The sequence below is a fragment of the Pleurodeles waltl genome, chromosome 4_1 (genome assembly GCF_031143425.1).
Source record: "Pleurodeles waltl isolate 20211129_DDA chromosome 4_1, aPleWal1.hap1.20221129, whole genome shotgun sequence".
Classification (NCBI taxonomy): domain Eukaryota; kingdom Metazoa; phylum Chordata; class Amphibia; order Caudata; family Salamandridae; genus Pleurodeles; species Pleurodeles waltl.
Window position 1 is genome coordinate 784,453,437 of NC_090442.1, and position 22,069 is coordinate 784,475,505.

At 47.5% G+C, this 22,069-nt stretch overlaps 1 protein-coding gene across 5 annotated transcripts in view; it reads right to left on the minus strand.

Annotated features, from left to right (window-relative positions):
- LOC138288169 (golgin subfamily B member 1-like) overlaps window positions 1-22,069 on the minus strand; it is a 379,608-nt gene that overhangs the window by 290,062 nt on the left and 67,477 nt on the right. For all 5 annotated transcript variants that reach the window (XM_069229484.1, XM_069229482.1, XM_069229483.1 and 2 more), the window contains 2 exons: window positions 18,961-19,840; window positions 13,024-13,097 (listed from right to left, as the gene is read on the minus strand). In XM_069229484.1, coding sequence (XP_069085585.1) covers window positions 13,024-13,097; window positions 18,961-19,840 — 954 coding nt within the window. The remainder of the gene's footprint in view (window positions 1-13,023; window positions 13,098-18,960; window positions 19,841-22,069) is intronic.

Below are 22,069 nucleotides of genomic sequence, written 5' to 3' on the forward strand. Positions count from 1 at the left end.
GTCTGCGTGCATGTTTTGTAGTGTGTATGGATGTGTGTGTGAATGGAAGAATGCATGCATGTATGTATGTGTGAATAAGAGTGTGAGTGTGTTTGTGTGTGTGTGATTGGGGGACGTGGATGTAGGGGAGGGTCGGGGAGGTGTCTGGAGAGGTGGGGGAGTGGTGGCCTCCTATCAGTGACAGGGAAAGAATTCCCTGTCACTGATAGGCCCTACTGCCATGGTTTTCGTGGTGTTACCAACACCACGAAAACCTTGGCGGTAGGCAGGGTCATAATCCCGCCGGCAGCACAATGGCGGCCTCTGAGCTAGAGATGGTTATCTCCAGCCCGGCGGCTGCTACCACCATGGCAGCCTGTTGGCAGTACTACTGCCACACTAACGCCGACCGCCGGGGTCATTATGACCCCCAAATCTTCCCTGACCATTGCGATGATAGGCACTGCTGAAGAGAATAAAATTGTAGTCTGGCATATGGAACTACGGCCGGAGCCCATCCTCAGGAGGTGCATTACTGTTTTGACTGCCAGTTAATGATCTGGCTGAAAAAGAAGCACTACCTGCTGGAAAGTCGGCACCCTGGTTTGGCAGGAGTAGGCCATGCCGGTGATCGCACGGAGAACAGCTCATCCAGCTGAGAGCCAGGAATCTCGCTGGGAGTCAGAGATGGTGGTTGCTTCTTGACTCTGATTATCACCAGAGGTGTCAGGGGGACAGGACAACCAGTGACCGATGGGATGAAGGAGTAGATGGCAGCTCCTCCATCTTTCAGAAATTGGAACTTTGTTGTTATGTTGGGTTGGCCGGCGATTGCCCCTTGTTGCAGGACCCTTCTGACCCATGTGGGCGCCCATTGGCTGGGCGTCTGCTGGCTGGATATCGTGAGAGTAGGCCAACCAAGTTGGAAATACTCCAGGGTGTGGGTGCCTGCACAGCTACTCTCCTGCCTGCTGCATCCAACTTCTTACTACTCTCCTTATCTGGAGGGAAGCATCTCCTGTCGCCTGGACATTTGTGTGTTTACACAACACATGACTATCAACGAGTAAGGGTGCGTGTGGCCACGTATGTAGGGTGGGTCATTGGGTGTGACCATCTTCCCCTCACTGGCTCTTTACATGTGTTAGAGGTGGGCTTCAGCATACGATTTAGCACAGGGAGGAACTATAATGTGTGTTGGATCTTTGACAGTGTTGCTATTAGGAAGTCGCTGTCTTCCTCAACTACATGCATATCTCCTCTGTGATACGTGGATGGCCTCAAACACTTGATGGTATGCTGTATTGTTATCAGGGGGAGAGGGACTGGCTGGGTACAGATCCAAATCTGTATGCCCAGGGGATCAACACAGTAGTCGTCTTACCAATCATCCCTTGGTTCCGGGTTATAAGCTGTTTCATAGCGGTCTGCAAGGTGAAGATGGCTGTTCTCCCCGTAAGACTAGTGTGGTGACCCCTGTGATGAATACAGAGGGGGAAAGGACTGAGGTGCAGGGAAAAAGATGAGGAGCAGGGGAAGAGGGATGAGGTGTGGTGGTAGACAAGGAAGTGGAAGAGAAGGAGGAAGCTGAGCGGAGAAGGGCCTGCTGCCATTGTCCTTATGTCACATGCTTGGATAAGTGGAGGAGGCTCTAATGCAATCTGTTCCTCAAACGTCAATTTCCTCTTCTTTGGGAAGCAGTGGCTTCGGTGGAAGCTTAGTTGAGATCTTGCCCATCTGCAGGTGTATAAATAGTCGCTTTTGGCAACCACCCAGTTTCTCCTGCAGCCTTTGGAATATGGTTTGCTCTGAATCCTCTGAGCTGGCCATCAACTATGTTTTTGGTGCCAAATGCACTCTCGGAGCTGCATGAGTCTTTGATGCCAAGGCTGGCTTCACCGCCAATGTGGACCTTATTGTTGCTATCAAGGGCCCTGCCCACTTTGAAGAGATGTTAAGCTTGTACAATATCTGTGCACTGTTGGCTGTGATGGCTTTGGTCTAGCTGACCATAGCCTGAAGGAGGTGGGGCCCAGCTAGTTGCTATTTTGGCATTGGGTTTGATGCCTGACCCCCTCGGAGCGGTTTCTATGCCTGTGAATGCTGCGCCAGCATGGGTTGCATATCAGTGCTGACCATACTTGAGGGCGAAGTATTCTTCTGTGGTTGAGAGGCACCAGGATCTTGCTGCAATTCTCCAAAGGACTTGAAGGAAGAACTCCCCACCGAGCTTGGCTGGATAGGCTGCGCCTCAGAGTGACCGGCTTCTACATCCGGTTCAACGCCCCCAAAGATGTTGTTGTTGTTTTGGGACTCTTGCCTTTGCCTCCTCTGATGGGCCCACTTCTGCTCACATCGGTACCAAAAAGTCTTCAACCAGAAGTTGAGGGAAGTGTCACATATGGCATCCTCATGAGAAGAAGGAGAGGTTGCAGACCTGATGGTGGTTGGACCACGAGAATTCCGAGTGGCACTGGGGGCAGTAATGGAAGGGCAGCTTTTCCATCACTATACCCACATTCTCATCGACAACGTTCTAGATGCATGGCGCGGGTGCTGGCCCTAGGCCTTTGCGAAGAGGCGTCAAAAGGGAATCAGTCTTCTGTGGATGCCGTGTAGAGATGAAAACAGAATAGAAGATCCATCGCATTGAGTTTCTTGCTCTCTTACCCAAGTTGAATGATTGATTGGGCCCGAAGGAAAGCGCTGTTAGGTGCCAAACACGGAGACTAATCAGTACGTTTCCGAAACTAATGGCAGAATAAACAATAGCGCCATTGCCAATGCACATTGGCAACTAAAGGAGGAGGCACTAAACCTTGTGACTTCTTCAAAGAAAAGCAGGTTGCAAAAGTCAGAGCCCAAAACTAGATGACAGGACTATGCAGAGCATAAGAGCATATGTATCTACAGCCACACATGCTTACAAACATATTATTGCATTGGAAAAAAAAGTGCAATGCTAAAGAACAAGCTACTTACCTTCAGTAACACTCTTCCTAGTGAATACTCTAACTGCAGATTCCTTACCTTTACAATATCCTCAGGCGACCGATTGGATCCAGAGCACTTTTCATGATAGACCCTGCGTGCGGCTCAATGTGCACCTTGTTTTGTCCCAGGAAGTGACAGTCGGACCTGTATGAAGCATGCGTTAATGTGTGCACTGTTGCCCACATTGCTGCCTGAAAATAAAAAGAATCCAGGGCAGGCACTGGACATGCCAACACAGTGGTAGAAGCTTTGGCTCTGACAGAATGGGCTCCTAGACAGTGTGGAGGCTGCTTTATGGCTAGTGCACAGCAAATATTAATACAGATGACTATACAACTGGACAAAAAGCTGATAGTCTACCTAATGGTCTTTGGTGTAACTGATGTAAAACCTCAGTGCTCTTTTTGGGGTTCAGAAGATAGGTATATTTTCTCCTCCTCTTCTGAAGGGAAAGCTGGATCAAAGAATGATGGAGGTAAGATGGTTTGCCTAACATGAAATTGAGTCAATACATTTAATAGAAAGGCCAGTCTAGTACTCAGCACCAGGTAGTCCTATAAGAGCTGGACTGAAAGAGCCTGAAGCTCACTTATGCAATGAGCTGACATTTTCTGCAATGATAAAGACCATCTTCAGAGTCAGATGCAGAGGGCAGTAGTGCATCGGTTCAAAAAGGGTGCACATACGAAAACCAAATTAAGAACCCACTGAGGCATCAGATGGGTTTAAGAGGACACATATGAAGTAAGTCTTTAAGAAATACAATCACAACAAGGATCTGAACAAGGATTGCTGGTCCAATAAACACAAAAAGGACAAAAGGACAGACAGATAACCTTTAACACTGCCCACAGCAAGTTATTGCTGGGCAAAAAACAAAACTAAGAATACCACATCCTACAGTTTGGCTTGCAAAAGCTCTGTATAATGGGTGCCATTATCAGCCATAAACTTGTCCCAGTGTACAGAGACTTTGTCAAAGGACGCCTAGTCGGGGGACGTGGCTCTGCACTGACTAAGTAGGACAGGATTTGCGGCGCTCCCAGCCAAACTCTTCCATTCAGGGGCATCTCTAATGAAAAAACCCAACTTGGCCAGCTTCCTAGACTAACCAAGCCAACAACAATCAGGCGACTTGGCACCAAGTACTAAAAACAACACTCAGATGGGCAAACACAGTAATCAGCGACCGGCCGCCTAGCAGTTTTCCAAGATCGCGGTGCGGCGGGTGCAGCAGGACAACAGGATGGCACGCTGCCACTAGAAGAACAGGGCTGGTAGGCCCCAATGCACGCAAGAGCGTGCCAACACTGCAACACAGTTGATCTCAAGAGCCGGCGTGGGTGACTGGGCTGGCCGTGGGGAGGTGGCCCTTAACAGAGATCCTGCAGGAGAAGACCGTGGCCTGAGGGAGTAGGCCGTAGTAGTCATCGAGATACTAGCATGGACTGCTGTATGGACTACTGCGATGGAGGTGAGAGGGAGGACTGATGCTAAGCCAGGCCGCCCTGGACGAGGCACTTGGAGACCCTTGCGGCGGGGGGGGATGACGGGGTGTAGGGTGAAGGGGTGACACAGACTTGACTGCTGGGCCCGGCACTGCACATCATCTCACACAAAGATGGGCCCACTCAGGGTGAAACACTGCCGGTAGGGGGCAGTGAGGAGCACTCAACCAGTGCTGTGAGGGGGAAGAACTGTGGAAGCCTGCCCCCACCGTTGGAGAGCTGAGAACCTGAGCACCTGAGCGAGCCATAACAGCCCAGCTGCCTGGAGCCCACCTGGGGGCTATGACTTACGTGGAGCAGCAGGACCACTTGAGAGAGCTGTGGACAGCCTGTGGAGTCGAGTGGGGGTAGCATAAGCACATAACTGCACTAGAGGGAATGAGGGGCATCCTCAGTTGCTACCAGGTCTTGAACACACCGCTGAAATTTGATTAACGGAATGAGGGGGGACGCCCCTTCTCTTTCTTTCTGGACGTTACAAAGACCAGCGCAGATGTTCAGGTGATACCGCTGGAGATTCCCTGTGCTGCCCCCTTCATTGCACAGCACATCACAATGAGAGGCACGGACAGCCAAACCTTCTCCACTTTGTGCAAACACACAAACGTTGGGATGCCTATGGACTGAGCAGTCCATTATGCCATTGCAGCCTTAACAAGACTGCCTACCTAAACACCTAATTCTTAGCCTGCAGCTGACTGACCCCCTCAGCAGTACCTCAGCAGCCCCCTGCCCAGAGCAATATGGGCAAATACTCAAAAATACGGGACATAGCTGACTGTCTCCTCCCAAAGGCCAGCCACTACCACTGTAGACCCTTACCTTGCGAGCACTAGCTCACTCCGAGTGGAGAAAGGTTGCAACCCTGGACACAGTACTGCAGGCCATCACGGACTCCTGCAAGGCACTCTAACTAAAAATAGACACTGTGGCTGCAGATATAGGACTCTTAAGAGACGATCACAAAAGGCTGGCGGAAAGAGTCATGACTACGGAATGGACGCTCAACACCATCACCCCTGATCTGGCATCGGTGAGTGACAGTATGTCGCTTGTTGAATAAAGAGTCAAGACATTGGAAAAAAGAGCTGAAGGCTTCAAAAATAGGGCAAGCCGGAACAACATTCGGATCAACAGCCTTCCAGAGAAAATAGTGGGCACCTCTAGGGACATGGTCAACTTCCTGGAGAAATGGATCCAGGATGAAGTTACGCCCTTGAACTTGAGCACCGCATTTAGGCAAGGGGCCCAGGCAAGAATCAAGGGAGACATCCTGGTGGACAATCAGAGGGTGATGATTTTCCCAGACTTTACCAGGGAGGTCCAAAAATGAGGGCCTTCTTCATTGAGGAAAAGAATTGACTTAGAACCCTAGATACAAACTATGCTATGCCTACCAGGCTATGGGTCAGATGAAGTGCAGTTCTTCACCACACCAGCTGTGGTCTGGAGCTGGGTCGACGGACTCCCCAGGGAGGGATGGTTGCCCTGTGGCTGCCAACCCCAGGCCAAAATGGAAATCGGCCAAGAGAAGGCTGAACGAGAAGATGAGGATGGCACCATCCTGCTCACAGACAACGCTGGAACACAGAATGGTCGTGGAGAACCCTTATTCCACCTCCCCTCATTGAAGTTGTGTGGATGACAACTGCACGAGTGTTAAATGACTTTCAGGTTTGGATTGGGAGTCTGCTTCTTCTTGCCCCAGGGTTGAGGAGTTGGGAAGTTAGACTCCGGTTTTCAAGGGTTATGAATGCCTTTGGCCCCGTCCGCCAAAGTGCCCAAAAACTGAGTCTCCCGTCAACACATAACCACAATGCAGAATCAGGCCCTCTGCCCCTGAGCTACATACATTCTTATAACACACAGACATGAAGACCCCACTTAACTTATACATTTCTCAGCTGGAATGTGAGGGACTCAATAATATGGCTAAATGGTACAAGATACAAACACATCCAAAGAGGAGAGGAGTACATTGCTATATTGCAGGAAACTCACCTAACTGCAACAGAAAGGGAGACGCTGCACAAGAGATGGCGAGGACTGGTATATGCCATCTCCTACTTGACCTTTGCAAGCGAGGTATTGGTGTGGATCCAGCCCTGAGTTCCCTTCCAAAAAACGTGTGCAATCACAGACCCCTGAAGGGAGATACATGGTGGTGTCTGGACAACTAGCTGACAGACTTGACTATAGTGGGGATGCCCAATACAGACCAGGAAGGGTTTCTGGCTGCAATGTCCAGAATCCTAGCACCTTACATGACTCACAGTATTCTAGTGGGGTGCGACTATAACGGAGTAGAGGATCCAATAAGAGACAGGTCCTACCCACCACTGCTGGATTCCCCTGTCCAACAAATTGCCAGCATATTCACTAACTGGCAGCGAATATGGGGACTGACAGACACATGGCAATGCACACATCCCGACGACAGAGATTACTTGTTCTACTCAGTAATGCACGATTTACACATGCACCTAGACACCTTCTTGCGCTTTCCCGGAGTACATAGAGCAACTCGAAACACAGACTACTTATGATCAACAGTATCCAACGACAACCCAGAATTACTATCCCTGCATTGGCTTCGGTAAGGCCCTCGTACTCTCGACTGGCACCTCCGCATAGAGATACTGGAAGACCCGGTCTTATTGAGCACCATTGGAGAAGCCATACAAACCTATTTCTTAGACAACACAGCCACAGCAACTTCTCTCTTAGTTGAACAGGACGCCTTCAAGGCAGTTATCAGAGGGTGCTGCAGAGCAGAAACAGTAGAAGTGCGGTGCACTATATTTAGGGACACTAACACTCACAAGAAAGCCCTAAGGGAACTAGAGATCGCAGGGCCAGGGATCCAAGAACTGGCACAACAACTATTAGATGCAAGAGAACAGGTTGTAGTATACCAGGAGAAACTTTGCTGCTTCAACCACTGTCAATACATGATCCGCACTAATGCAGAGCACTATACGTCGGGGACCCTACTGATGAGTCCCTCTTCCAGGGGCTCTTTCATCCTTGAGGTAGACTCAGAACTGGGCGAATGCCTCTACACACAGGGAGCCATAAATATTAGGTTTGAGGAATACTACACAACACTATACACTCCTCCACCTGACCTACCACCCCCAACTAATTAGCAAATTCCTGGACCAAGTAGCGCTCCGCAAAATCACACGGGAAGAAGAGGAGGCTCCAGGTGGAGACATCACAATCCAAGAGGTGAGAGCTGAGATTAAGGCACTGGTCCGGGTTAAGACACCATGGGACAGATGGCTTTCCAGTTGAGTCCTACACGGCATACCAGAGACTAGCACCTAAACTGGTAGACCTTTATGCAAGCACTTGGGAATCAGGACACCTGCCTACTACCACTAGTGAAGGATTAGTGATCCTACTACTGAAACCGGGTCGCCCACCCCAAGAAGTGCGGGCATACTGCCCATTGTCAATGCTCAACAGACTACAAGATCTTAGGCAGAATATTAGCAACCTGGCTCTTCCTTCTGATGCCCGCACTTCGACATGATCAGGCCGGATTCAGCCCAGGGCCCAATACAGCACATAATATTTGAAGGCTCCTTGTGATACTGGACGCGGAACTAATGGACAAACATAAAATGGCCATAGTAGCAATAGATAGCAGGACTTCCTATTCAAAGTAATGGTGAAACTCCTGTACTCAATCCCTATGGCCTGGGTTTGGATTGTGAGGAACATCGCAGAGGCGTAAGCAGTGAGATGGGGAACAAGGCAAGGTTGTCTACTTTCCCAACTATTATTTGCCATTGCAGCTGAGCCATTGGCCAGCAGCGCGCGCTCAGGCACAGTACACCGGAGACAGGATGTTCAGCGCTTACAGCACCGTTCTGCCCTCTATACAGAAGTTGTGCTCTTGTTTTTGCGGGACATGGATGACGAACTACCTAGAGCAATAGATTTACTAGAACGTTTTGGGAGAGCATCCGTCCTGCGCATTAACTGACAAAAATCCAACCTCTTCCCGCTCAGCACAACACCTCCCCAGCCCTGTGACCTGCGGGGTCTTATTTAGGAAGGAACATGCCTCAAATATCTGGGGGTCCGGATATACCATGACCCTTTTGACCGACTGGAGGGCAACACTGGGGCGGCAGTCAGATGTTTCCGGTCCATTATAGAATTTTGGAAGACCATCCCATCATCATTAGTGGACAAAACTGCAATCGCAAAAATGGTAGTACTCCCTAGACTGTTGTTGTTCTTCTCCACACTGCCCCTCATTATACTGCGGTAGACTGTTAAGGAATTAGATTCCCTACTGATTGGGCTCATATGGCAAAAGGGAAGGCGGAGGGCAGCACTATCAAAGCTGCAGTGCCCAAATGCAGGTCGGGGACTGGTGGCACCAAGCATGGAGGCTTACTCCTTGATGGCACAGCTTCAGTGGTTTGCCCAGTGGATCTACTTTCAGGGATGCCAACTTTATGAATTATATTGAGCTGTTTCAAAGCGGTAACCTGCCTCTACCAAGCACTGTGACATGACAGTACCATGCACTTACTAGCACTGTGTGAAACATGGGAAAGAGGCCTTACACATCCAATCCCAGATGTGGATTGGACCAAAATCCTTGCAAACACATAGACAGTGTCCGCAATGCTAGATTTAAACTGATCGGCTTTTCCTTCCTCCACATGGCCTATCTAAACCCCCAGTAGGATTATCCACCTCTTTGGGGCAAATGAGGCGACCTGCCCGCGCTGTGGGAAACATGGAGCAGAGATGCTTCACATGGTATGGACGTGGCAACTATTAACTGATTATAAGACGGGAGTGGTGCATAGTATCAACTAAGTCACACTGAGGTCAATCCTACATACTCCTCCTGCCAGTCTTCTGGGGGGCTTCCAGAGACCCACAAAACACAAAACGACTACCCGATTTATTGACTTAGCCTTGATTATTGTAAAAAGGGAGATTACGATGAACTGGAAGACCACTAGAGGCTCTAGACTGTCCAAATTGAGGGAAGAACTGATCATATGGGTGGGATAAGAGGAAGTAATACTACTTAGAGAGACGCAACTGGGCTGTGGTACACCAGACAGAGCACGATCATGGTAACATTTAGTGGATTGCCTAAAAAACTCAGACATACACATCCCACCTGGCTTACCAGAACAAGCTGATGCATCAAACAGCAAACAGACATAATTGCCCTCCATTACCACTGGAGTAAAGGCAAGGAGTGATATGCTAGCACTGACCACAATCCATGGAGAGGGACGACTCTGACATAGGACAAGTACTGAACCAATGGGGATGGGATCGGAGTAGGCGGAGAGCAAAAGGGATGGGCTTAGGGGCTGCACAGGACACACCTTACTACTATTTCATAAATGAAAGTCACTAATGCATCAACAGACTCAATTGGACAATGTGTAAAGATATTACCTTAGTACAGTGCTTCTGAGCCCCTGAGGCTGTGCTTGCAGTGCCTAAAAATACAATGTCTGTTTAAAAAAACAAAACAAAAAAAGGACACCTGGTCTCAAGGATGATAGCCACGACTTTGGGTGGGCGATCAAATGCAATCAACTGCCACCACTAAATCTCCACACATGAAGGTGTAGACTGCGTAGGCCCGGGTGCAATATCCTGCCCTGTTGCTGCAACAGAAGATCCTCTAAATCCAGCAGCCCAACCAGAGGACAGATGTTCATGTCAAGATGTTCCAGGAATTACACGCCTTGGCCCAGTTGTTACTTATCTTCTTCAGAACTCAGGCAGCAGTGATAGCAGCAGGACGATCTACAGGAGTCCTGTACTCCACTCTGGGGTCAATGCATGTCTGAGAGAGAGAACCTTCTTGGGAACTCCAATGTGCAAAAATGCTGACAGTGCATTTTCTTGGCATTGACGAAGAGCACTCCGCATGGCAGTGGTGCTGTCTGTGAGGACCTGAACTAGCCTCCTTGTGATGGGCAAAAGGAAGGCGTTCAACGCCAAGCTAATGGCTTGCAATTCCAACAGGTTAATGCAGAGGCATCAAGGGCTCAGATAAGGTCAGTTCAAGCTGCAAATCTTCAGAGAGGACATTATTTTTCATCCCAACTGATGAGACCTGTAAGTCCAGGACTTCAGCTGCATGTGTGATTAGTAGGAAATGAGGTTGTTTCTTCCATTGACGGGCTGGGTGGGGGGGTAAGAGGGCGGGGATGTGTGGACCAAGCCTCATGTCATGAGAAAGTGTCCAATACACTGGCTTTTTGTTATTACAAATAGAAGATGTCATCATCATATTGTGGGGAATTAATTCCCATACTCTCCAATGTAAACAAAAGCTAGTTGACTTTGGTCAAAGTCTAAATTAAAAATGTCCCCTAGCGCTGGAAGGTGGCTTCTAGGTAAACGTGCTGTTTTGCCAGAATATGAAAAAACTGGGAGCAGGCGTGTCAGAACTGTTCCAGGATGTGAACTCTATTGAGGACGAGATGAATGCAATTCAAAGTCCAAGAGGACAATAGGATCAGTGATATCCTCCGGCACCTGCAGCACCCAGGCGGAAGTCGGCATGGCAGGTACCAGCATGAATCATGGGGCTGGATGTGGAGTTGGATCTAAAATTAGAGCTGAACCCGAAACTGGTTCAGAAAGAACAGACTGCACAGAGAATGGGTCTGTGGGGGAGCCAGCAAGATGTCAAAGATTTGGAACATAGCTTCCATGAAATTCCTTAATCTACTGCGACATTGCCGACGGCCCCAGAAATTCAAATTGAACGGTGGAATCAGCTCTTCTGCAGGAGACTTGGAGTGGGACTGAAGGGGCCCTTGAGGGCCTCAGAAGCAGAGGGGCAAAACTGAGCCTGTTTATGCTTCATTTTGAAAGAAATTAGATGTTAAGCATCTGTTTGTGGCATGTAGTGCTGTGTATAATCCTGCCATCTAGTGCTGGGCTTGGATAGGTGCAAGTTTTTTTTCTTCAAAGAAAGTTTTTCAAGTCACAAGGTACTGTGACTCCTCCTTGTGCAGGTAATGGGCATGGTCATCGACTTCATGATTAGATTCCTCTCTTCCACCATCGGGTTCGGACATGTGCTTTTGTGCTCTTGTTTAACACCATCGAGCTGCTCGATTCTCGGTCTACACCTGCCTTCTTTTGGCATTGTTATCGATCGCGATCCAATCTCCATTCTTTTCGGTTCTACAACTCTAGAATCAACCGGGTGATTTTCCCATGCCTTGAACCTCCACTTACCCCAAAATTTTAACCTCGACAAAGACCTGTCGCAGGAGTGCCCCAAGAGTAGGAACAAGCTCATGATCCAGACTCTGAGTGGGAGAAGGGCTTATGTGACTTCCTGGGGTGTATGGCAACATACAGTTTGGCTTCACAATCACAGATCACTTTTGGATGCATAAGGACACACTCCTTGCACAGCTTGGAGTTCTGACCTGAGCCCAAATACCAGAGACACACATTGTGAGGATCAGTCAGAACGACAGTCCCTACAAAGTTTAAACCCTGCAGTTTTAAAAGGAGACATTTTACCTTCCACAATGGAAAATAATCTTGCACCGAAAAGTTAGAGACGAGCTTTGGATCATTGTATCTTGGTGTGGAAAGAAAGGAGCTGATATCTGTGCATTTGGATGGCACTTACACAAGGCTCTGAACTTCACTTCCGGAACAGAACAAGGTCAACGTGGAGCTGCACACTCCCACCTATCGGCGACCCGGGCTATGCTGAAAAAACTTCTGGAACCAGCCTGGCAGATAAGGTTGAAAAATCTACAGTTAGGAGCATCCATCAGAAATGCACATTTCTGCATGGTTACTTTATGCAAATGTTTTGCTGGAGTATATTTTTGCAAACTCAAATTTTGAATATATACTCCATAAGAATAACCCTATGGAAGTAAATTTGCAACTTTTCTGAGTCATGCCCAAAAATGCCTAGAAGACTACTCAGATATAGCATATGCTCAGTGTGGTGCACCTTTCCACAGTAAGAGCAGTGATAGAAGTAGGTCTCAGTCTCACCCAAAGACTTGCTATCACGTTCAGAAGAAACACATTTATTTGATGAATTGCAAGTATGTATTATTTGATATTGACAACAAAAAGCCCAGGTCAGACTTTTGGCCTTAGTCCTTTAGGTTCTGGACTAAAACACTTGTCAGAAACATGAGACAATTATTTATGGTTATTATACCAGAGGCAACAGAGACATATCTAAAAATGACTGAGAGCTCCCTCTCTAACTCTTGTGCGAGGGTGAAGAATAACAGACATTCTGTAATCACAATAACACAATTCAAACATCTAGCACCAGCAGGGCAGAATGTCTTGCAAGTTAGAGATGCCTAGAAAACACCTCAAAAGATTGTGCTTTGTCTGAAAGGGATAATTTAGCAACATAAAGTCTTACTTGATTCAGATAAAATATACCCAGAATGATATTACGTATTACAGAAGTACAGCACAGGAATCCTTGTACATCCACTAAAAAAACCTCTGAAATATCTCATTCCTGTCTTACAGTTACCTTTATTGTATGTTCAGTAGTCATCACAGGTAGGGAAGGCACCTCTATATTGCTGTACGATGAAGACAGTGTCTCTGGAACAAGAAAAGGAAGATACAGTAATCGGCCTTGCATGACAGAAGTATGCAGACAAACCCCACACCAAGGGCCATATGTACAAACACATTTTCCCATAGAAACAGAATGGGCAAAACTGTTTGGTACATCTGGCCCCAAATCCCACATATTATAATTGCTCATGGCACTCTTTAAATAACAAACAAGTAACTTACCTTTGGTAACGCCTTATCTGGTAGAGACTATCTAGCCGCTGATCTCTTACCCTAAAATAGTCTCTAAGCATCAGCCTGGATCCCTAAGAGTTAGAGAGTATCCCTGCACAGGTAGGTGGCGTCGTTCAGCTCTGCGTCTGCATCATCCATGTCGGAAATGACATGCACGGAAACTATATAGATAACACCCGGGCATCTTTCCACGCCAGGAACGTGGATTCATGATGAAGACTGACAACTGGTGTTGAAATATAAGGTTCTTAGAAGGGTGACCCTCACACTGTAATCAGCTCGCAGAGCGTAGAGGATTGGAGGGCCTGTAAGGAATCTATTACTAGATAAAGTCTGTACCACATAAGGCGCTACCAAAGATAAGTAACTTGTTCACCTGATAAATACTTTTAGCTGCAGATTCCTTTTCTTAGAATAGATACCAAAGCAATGCCTCCCCAGAGGTGGGTTAGCAAAGCCGATATAAACCAAAAAGGCCTGCCAGACCAAACGGGCAAAGTGCCCCTCACTAAGGTCCTGACTGTCCAAGTAGTAGTGCTTATTCAATGTGTGCAGAAAAGCCCACGTTGCTTCCTCACAGATGTCCATGACATCTACTCGACAGGCTAATGCAATGGTTTTAGCCTTGGCTCTCGTGGAATGAGCTCTCAAGCCCTCAGGGAGTTTCTTCTTGGCCAGTCCATAGCAAATCTTGATGCAGAGTACTATCCATTTTGTGATGGTGACAGCCTTCCCTTTCTGGGCTCCTATGTACTGCACAAAGAGTTGATCATCCACCAGGAACTCTTTTGTGCAATCAAGGTAGAATGACAACCCTCTCTATGGGTCTAGGCGGTGAAGTCTCTCCATCTCTTTGGAAGGGTGAAGCAGGGGAAAGAAGGTAGGCAGGGGGGTTTTCTGGCCTACATAGGAAGCAGTCACAACATTCGGAAGGAAGGAGGTACGTATCTAGAGTACCAGCTTGTCCAGATTGAAGAAGGTGTAGGAAGGGTGTGTCAAGAGTGCCAGCAATTCGCTTACTCTCCTGCCCGATGTAATGGCCACTAGAACAGCAGTCTGTCTTGATAGCCAACAACTGATGAGGACAATTGTGGAGGGGCTCAAAGGGTGCACACATTAAAAAAGTCAGAACAAGGTTAAGTCCTACTGGGGCATTATGAATGACCTGGGAGGAAGCATATGATTCAAACCTTTAAGGAACCTAGCCACTGGTAACTTCAAAAATGCTGAAATAGCAAATAAATATCCTTGAACTGTGCCCAGACCAGAGCCCTGTTGGGCTAAGGATAGAACAAAGAGAAGAACCTGTAAAAGGGGTGCAGAGAGAGGATTGATGTTCCTAGATGCATACTATGCCACAAATCTATCACAGTCGTAGGCATAAACCAACTTGGTGGAGGGACACCTGGCTTCCAGATTAAACATCACAGATTTTCAGGAGGCGGGTCGGATGCTGTCAACTGTCACTGCTCAACCTCCACACATGAAGATGAAGGGTGTGCTGGTTCGGGGGCAGATCCCTCCTCTGTTGTTGTAACAGAAGAGCCTCTTGAAGAGGCAGCCTGATTGGTGGACCAATGCTCATGCTTAACAGCTTGGGGTACCAGCGTCTCCGTACCCACTCCCGATCCACAAGAAAAACTTGGGCCCGGTAATTTTTTTATCTTATTAAAAACTCAGTGCAGGAGTGGTATTGGCAAAAATGGGTACAGGAGGTCAGAGCTCCATCCAAAACGTGTCTCCTAGGGATAGTCACCTTGGAATCTCCAGGGCACAGAATTGCAGACATTGTGTGGTTTCAGCAGTGGTGAACAGATCTAACTAAGGCTGTCCACACTCTTGGAACAGACCTCGCACCACCTCTGGATGGAAACACCATTTGTGATCCGCCTCGTCAGCTGAGTTTCTCTGTCCTAGCATTCAGAGACCTCACCTAGAGATGAACCACCAGGGAAACGCCCTAGCGCTCTAGCCATATCCAGAGACGCATAGCCCCTTGACAAAGGGTCCACGTCCCCACCCTGCCCTGTTTGTTGAAGTACCACATGGTAGTGGTGTTGTCCGTGAACACCTGCACCAGCCTTCCCCTGATCGAAGGAAGAAAGGCTTTCCACGCCAAGTGGATCACCTAAACTTCCAACTGGTTAATGCGAAGCCCAGACCCCACTGAAGGACATCTCCCAGATGGTTTCCAAATGCCAGAAGTGACACCTCTGTTACAACGGTAAATCTGGTTGGGGAAGGGAGAGGGGTCTGCCACTGACCCCATCGTGGCTTGTCAACCACCACTGCAGATCCTCCGAGATCTGGACAATGTTGGAAAGATTCCCCTGATACTGTGCCCACTGGGACTTCAGATCCCACTACTGAGCCTGCATATGCCACAGGCATATGTTGCAAGCAGGATGCAGAGGCCATGAGGCCCAACAACCTCAGGTTCTTTCTCATTGAAATCAAGGATGGAGGCTGGAACATTGGCATCATAGCCTGAATATCCTGGACTCCACACTCGGGAGGGTAGGCTTGAAACTACACTGTGTGCAGTACAGCTCCGATAAGTGGCAGCATATGAGAGGGAATCATTTTTTACTTGGGCATGTTGATAGTGCGTCCCCACGAGTGCAGGAGGTTCGCCGTAGTCTGGAGGAGGGAAATGACTGCCTGTGGCAAGCTTGCCTTCAACAGCCAATCATCCAGGTAGGGGAGGACTGGAACCCCTGACCTTCGCAGATGAGCTGCAACCACTGCTATGACCTTGGTGAACATCCAGAGGGGCACTGGCAAGGCCAAACCGGAGCATAACAAACTGAAAATGGTCTTTGCCCACCATGAACCGCAGGTAACATCTGAGGGCAGGCACGACCGGGATGTGGAAATATGCGTCCTGCAAGTTCAACACTTCCATCCAGCTTCTGGAGTGCAAGGCTGACAGAACTTTGGCAAGTGTGTGCATTTTGAATGTCTCCTTTTTCAGAACGAGATTCAGAAGGCACAGGTCTAGGATAGGACTAAGTCCCCTGCCCTTTTTGAGCACGGGAAGGTAGAGGGAATTGCAACCAAGACCTATTTCTGATGCCAGCACCCGCTCAATGGCTCCCTCTGCCAAAAGTCACTACTTCCAAATGGAGCAAGGAGAGGTGGTAATGCGTTAGCTAGTCATATATGAGTGGCATGGGTCGAGGGACACAAAGGTGCTGGTCAGAGGATAGACTAAAGGGGTTTGGAGGCTGCAGCTGCCATGGGGGTGGTGGGCTGGCTTAACCTTTGGCTACCTCTCCCATGCGATCTATTGGACCCCGCTTCATCTAACATGAAAAGGCTGGGAAGCCTGTTGGCCCTGGTGGCTGGGAGGGCATGTATGCAGTTAGAACCCCCTTCCGTGACTGTGTTAAGGGTGTCAGCACTGGAGCCAGAGGAGAGAAAGGTCTCGGTTTCGCAGGTGGCTCCACTATAAATCCAACACCGAATCCACCAGCAAGGATGTGGTGGGGACCCTTCTCGAGCCCGAAGGTGCTTCAGAGGGGCCAGGTGACCCAAATATGAGGTGCATGGCCTCATAATATTCTGTTAGCTTGGCAGGGGGTCGCTACGGCTCTGGGAAAGTCAGGGAAGCACAGAGACCTCACAGAGATGATGATGCTGGGTGCAGCTCTGTGAATGGTCCCAGAACCTTCTGTGTGACCAGGATCTTGAGCGGAAGTGAGGAGCTTGAGAGAATGCTCCTTCAGCACCTTCTGATGCAAGGTGCAGCAGTCCTTGCAGGTCTTGGACTCATGGTCCCTCGCCAAGCACCACAGACAAACCCTGTGGTCTGAAACCAGCATGTTTCTTTCGGTACATCCTATTGTACTAAGAGAAAATCTATAGAAAAAGGGTTTGACAAAATGCTGAGACAAAAACTGTCAAAAACGACTGGGGTTCAGTGCTATCTGGTGCAAAAAGTAAAGAACTGACGTCAAAGCGCTGGGCTGGAGGGTAACGCGAAGCTGATTAACGCCATCTACTGGCACGCAGGGGATCTTCTCAAAAAACTTCTGGATCCAGTCTGATGGCTGAGGAATATTCTATGGTAAGGAATCTGCAGCTATAAGTCTCTATCAGATAATCCTAGTGCAGAAACAGAGCTCCTCCATGACCATATTTCTCTATAACTATCGATCGGGCACCCAAAATAATCATCCAGCTGAAATTACCTCCATACATCCCAGTCCTTGTACAAAGACTTCAAACATGAGCTTTGCTCCCTTCCAACTCCTGCAAATATCCTGGATGGCTCAAATTACCATAATTATCAAACTGTCACAAAACGTTCCATCCAGAATTAACTGTAGAGAGGGAACCCTTTAAGAATACCCTTTCGGGATACAGCTGATATAAATTATACACCCAGGCCACAATGCTCCACAATTCCCTCACAAGACCTTAACTCTCAACACCCTGTTTGGATTAAACTTGCACTATTCAGTCTGCCTAGCACATATCCTTTTATTTATAAGTGATGGGATTTGTAAGCCACCAAATGTAGAGCACTGAGATGACCACACTGCTGATGGCCCCTATCAAAATTGTACATACTCAAATCTCTCACCAGAATAGCCACTCAGCCTCCAAGACTACAAGATTAATGGAAGTAACTTCACTCCATACCATACCCTAGAGGTCATCCCCACGGTTGTAAACTTGTGTGCCATAGCTAAGATCCTGAGGTCCAACTTGTCAGCATTTAGCACAATAAACACAAGGACAAAAAGCTCTTGGAGTAGTCTGCAGTCTTCTTTTAAATAGCAAGGATGTGTTTAAACAACCCTCATTTCTCAAAAGTTGAACCGGAGAGCCAGCATATATGCTCACATATTAAGTCACCCTTTCCCTGGTTCAGGCATTCTAAACTACCCATCATCTGCTGAATAATGGTACTATAGTCTATCCTTCCTGTTTCATATACTGTAACATAAAATCTCAAGTGACCTCACATGAGAAGACAGCTAGTGATCAGGAACCTGGCACATGCTAACCCTCTAATGACCAATTTGCACTTGTCTGTGAACTAAAACTTTTTCATTTGACCAAGTAAAATATGTGCCTTTACACCCCACTAAATAGTTATTTTCATAATTGACCTAATACACATATTTTGATCGGACACAATCACATGCCTAGATGGTGTACTATCACACTTTGACTGAACTAGCCTGATGAAACAGAACTACACAAAGGACGCAGGTCACGTTTGTGACACAGTAATCTGGCAGCCAAACTCCAAATCAGGCCCTAAAACACTTGTTTGAGAGGCATTCTAGTATCTGGGTGGATAAAAGGCCAGAATGAGAGGTTATAGATGGGGCAAAATCGATCACTAGGAACACATCTTCCTTAATGTTTTAAAAACAAAATTCAAAGAAGACTATGGAAATATTGTCACTAAAAGCTTGGCAAGGAACAGCAGAGTTACTAATGGCCAAAGGGTGAATTTTCTAACAATTAAATCGATTGTTTCTCTTGTTCCTTGCTCACTCCGGCCTAGGTGGCAGCCCACATGATGGCAACAGCACTGATCTCACAGATAAGAATGAACTCCAATTCTACCCCTTGGATTTGTACTAGCCAACAGATAACAGCTTGAGCTAAGAGAGGTAGATGGATATAACAGTACCTTGCATATTATTGATCTTCTGTTTGAGGTCATCACATTGCACAGTCTGCCTGTCTACTTCCTGTACAAGTTCCTCTTTTCGAGCCTCCAGAGCATCACAGGCTGCACGCAGCTCCTCCCTTCTGGAGAGAAGGTGGTTGATCATGGTATCTCCTTCCTCCCTCCCCTCCTGGTGCTCCACTTTCATACTACTCCCATTCGATGTCTCAAAATTAGCAATTTCAGATTGCTCTGATAATTCTGTCATTTTCTGTGTTGCTGTCTCTTCCCATCTATTCTTGTCAAACTCTAGCTCAGTATGGGATCTCCTTGCATGCTCGAGGTCATCCATCAGTCTTTGCAATTCGACCCTGTGCATTTCATCCTTGGATCTCCCAAGTAATTCCAGCTCCTCAAAGTCTTTTTTTGTCTTCTCCAGGGTATTCATAATGCTCAGCATCTCACTTGTGTGTGCCTCCTCTGTAGGGTCCCCACGTAATTGCAGTTCCTCATGGGATCTTCTTGACTGCTCCAGTGCCTCCATTAGACTGTGCACCTCCTCCTCATGTTTTTTATCGGTGGAGCTGCTCTTTAATTCTAGCTTAATGCAATGTTGCCTTGCTTGTTCCAGGGCCTCAGTCAAATTCTGCACTTCCTTTCTGTGTTCTTCATCTTTGGAGCTCCCGAGTAAGTCCTGCTCAGCTTGGGCTCCCTTCATTTGCTGTAATTCAAGGGAGAGACTTTGTAGCTCGCCCTGCAGGGAACTGATAACAGTTTCTTTGGCTGCCTCTTCCACCTCCATCCTTTCAGCTGTGGCTTTGGAAGCCTGCTTCTCAGAGTCCAACTCAGACTTCAATGAAGTTAGTTCAGCTTCCATTGCTCTGAACTGCTGTGACAGGATCTGCAAGATCACAATGAAAAAAGTGTCACATGGCGTATCTAAAGAGAAAATAAGAGGGGGGAGCTTTAAACACAATTTTTACACAACGAATGACATGGGACAACACAGGATTTCTAATTCCATGCACATCGAGATGATGAACCAAGTAGAAGAGGGTGTGGTCTCTTGCTTTAAAAATATCTAAACAGGGCTCCACATGGACAAGGTTTGTTATTAGCTTTGCGTAACAATAAACTTACTCAAAGAGACCTACAAATCCATTTGTTGTGCAGCACAGTCTTACTTTGAGCCCAGGAGACTTGAAAATGTAACCTCACTACGCAAATCAAGAGACTTAATTCAAGCTAGACAAAAAAGCCGAGAAATGTCTCCTAAAAACTAACCACATTAGTAGCCTCTCTTCAATAGTCCAAGCAGGAAAGAAAACAAACAAAGCAGAAACATTATTAAAAAAAAAAAAGTACTTCACAAAAGTTCAGTGAAACTGGCTAAAATGTGAACCGGCAATCTTCGAAGTCAACACACTCATTCTCTAAAAAGGTAACAGAGACAATCATGCGAAAATATTCTTACACAGACAAAATCATGTAGTCTTTACCCACAACACAACGAAAACAACACACTTGCCAGTTCGTCCAACATCATGATAACCTTCTTCTCTGCAAATACAAGTACAATGGGAGGAAACCCTCAGGGATGCTCTGGTGATACCGCACCCCAAGTCAACAGATCCCAGGGCCCAGCCTCAGTGTTCCGCCCTCTCTCCATTCTAAAGATAGACTTCATAATACTGAGGAAAGTACTGGCCATGAGATTGGCACCGCACATGCACACGTTAATACACCCAGATCAGAATGGGTTTATCCTAATGAGAAATACCTCCCTGAATTTACACAGACTATGCCATATTATGTACCACCCAGATATTTACCTCCACCCAAATGAGATACTATTGTCTGTCAATCTTGAAAAAGCATTTGACTCTCTACATTGGGACTTCTTATTCGCAAATAGGGCTGGGTGAGGTGGATCAAGCTCCTGTATACATCTCCCACAGCCAGGGTGTGGACAGGTACTACTTTCTCTGCCCAATGTGACATCCACAGGGGCACCCGGCAGGGGTGCCCCCTGTCACCTCTCCTGTTAGCACTGGCTATTGAGCCACGTGCGGCTGTGTTTCAACAGCCAGGAGCGGAGCAGGGGATCACACTGGATGGTAAAGTACATATCATATTCCTGCATGCGGATGACTTGTTCCTTTACCTTAGGTAATGGCCTCGAGGGGTGACGAGCGGGCTGTTATTATTAAAGGACTTTGCGGTCTATTCTAGTCTGCATGTAAATAAGACCAAAACAATACCTATTTCTTTTAATATAGCGGACATACAACAACCATGTATTATCCCACAGGACCTAGTCTGGGCCCCGAACTCTTGGAAATATTTGGGCATTAGGATTTTCCATTCCCTGGCAGACCTACAGGAGGCTCAATTAGGTGCCGCCCTTAGGTCGCTCTGAACATGTGTAACCTTTTGGAGGTCCCTGAAACTGCCGATAATGGAGAGAATCTCCTAGTCTAAAATGATAATGCTGCCAAGGCTACTGTACTATTTTGGAAAATTTGGCAGTTAAAATATCGTCTTCATGGTTTAAACAACTAGACTCAATACTGTGAGATTTAATATTGGATGGCAGTCGAAACAGAGTCTCCCTGGAGGTTCTTTGCAACTCCTAGGTGAAGTTGGGGGATGGGAGCACCAGACTTTGAGCTATACAATGTGGTGGCACAGCTGCAATAGGTCACACAGTGGCTGGAGGGCAGTAAGCTGGAAGAGCTGGGACACCCAGAGGGGATGAATAGCCAGTGGCCACTACTGGCAAAATTGCTTAACAAAACGGTAGGTAACCCCCCGCCCCCAACCAAGGAAATTGTTAGAGGAGGCTATGTGGTGCTGGCGGAGGTGAGCTGCCTCTGGTGGGACTTTCGCACTGGTACCCACTGCCCATTTCCACAAATAAGCAACTCACATCATGGACGGAGGTGGGACTCATGGTGAGGAAGTGCTTTTAGCGGCACACTCATACCTTTAGTAGACCTGACAGGAACTGTATAAGCTGCCCCCGGGCCAATTCCTAACTGACCAAGCCCTGGTACGTACCTTCGAGAGTTTGTGGCCGGGCAATGACCAAGAGCCGGAAACACACCTAGTACTACAAAGTCTATTAACA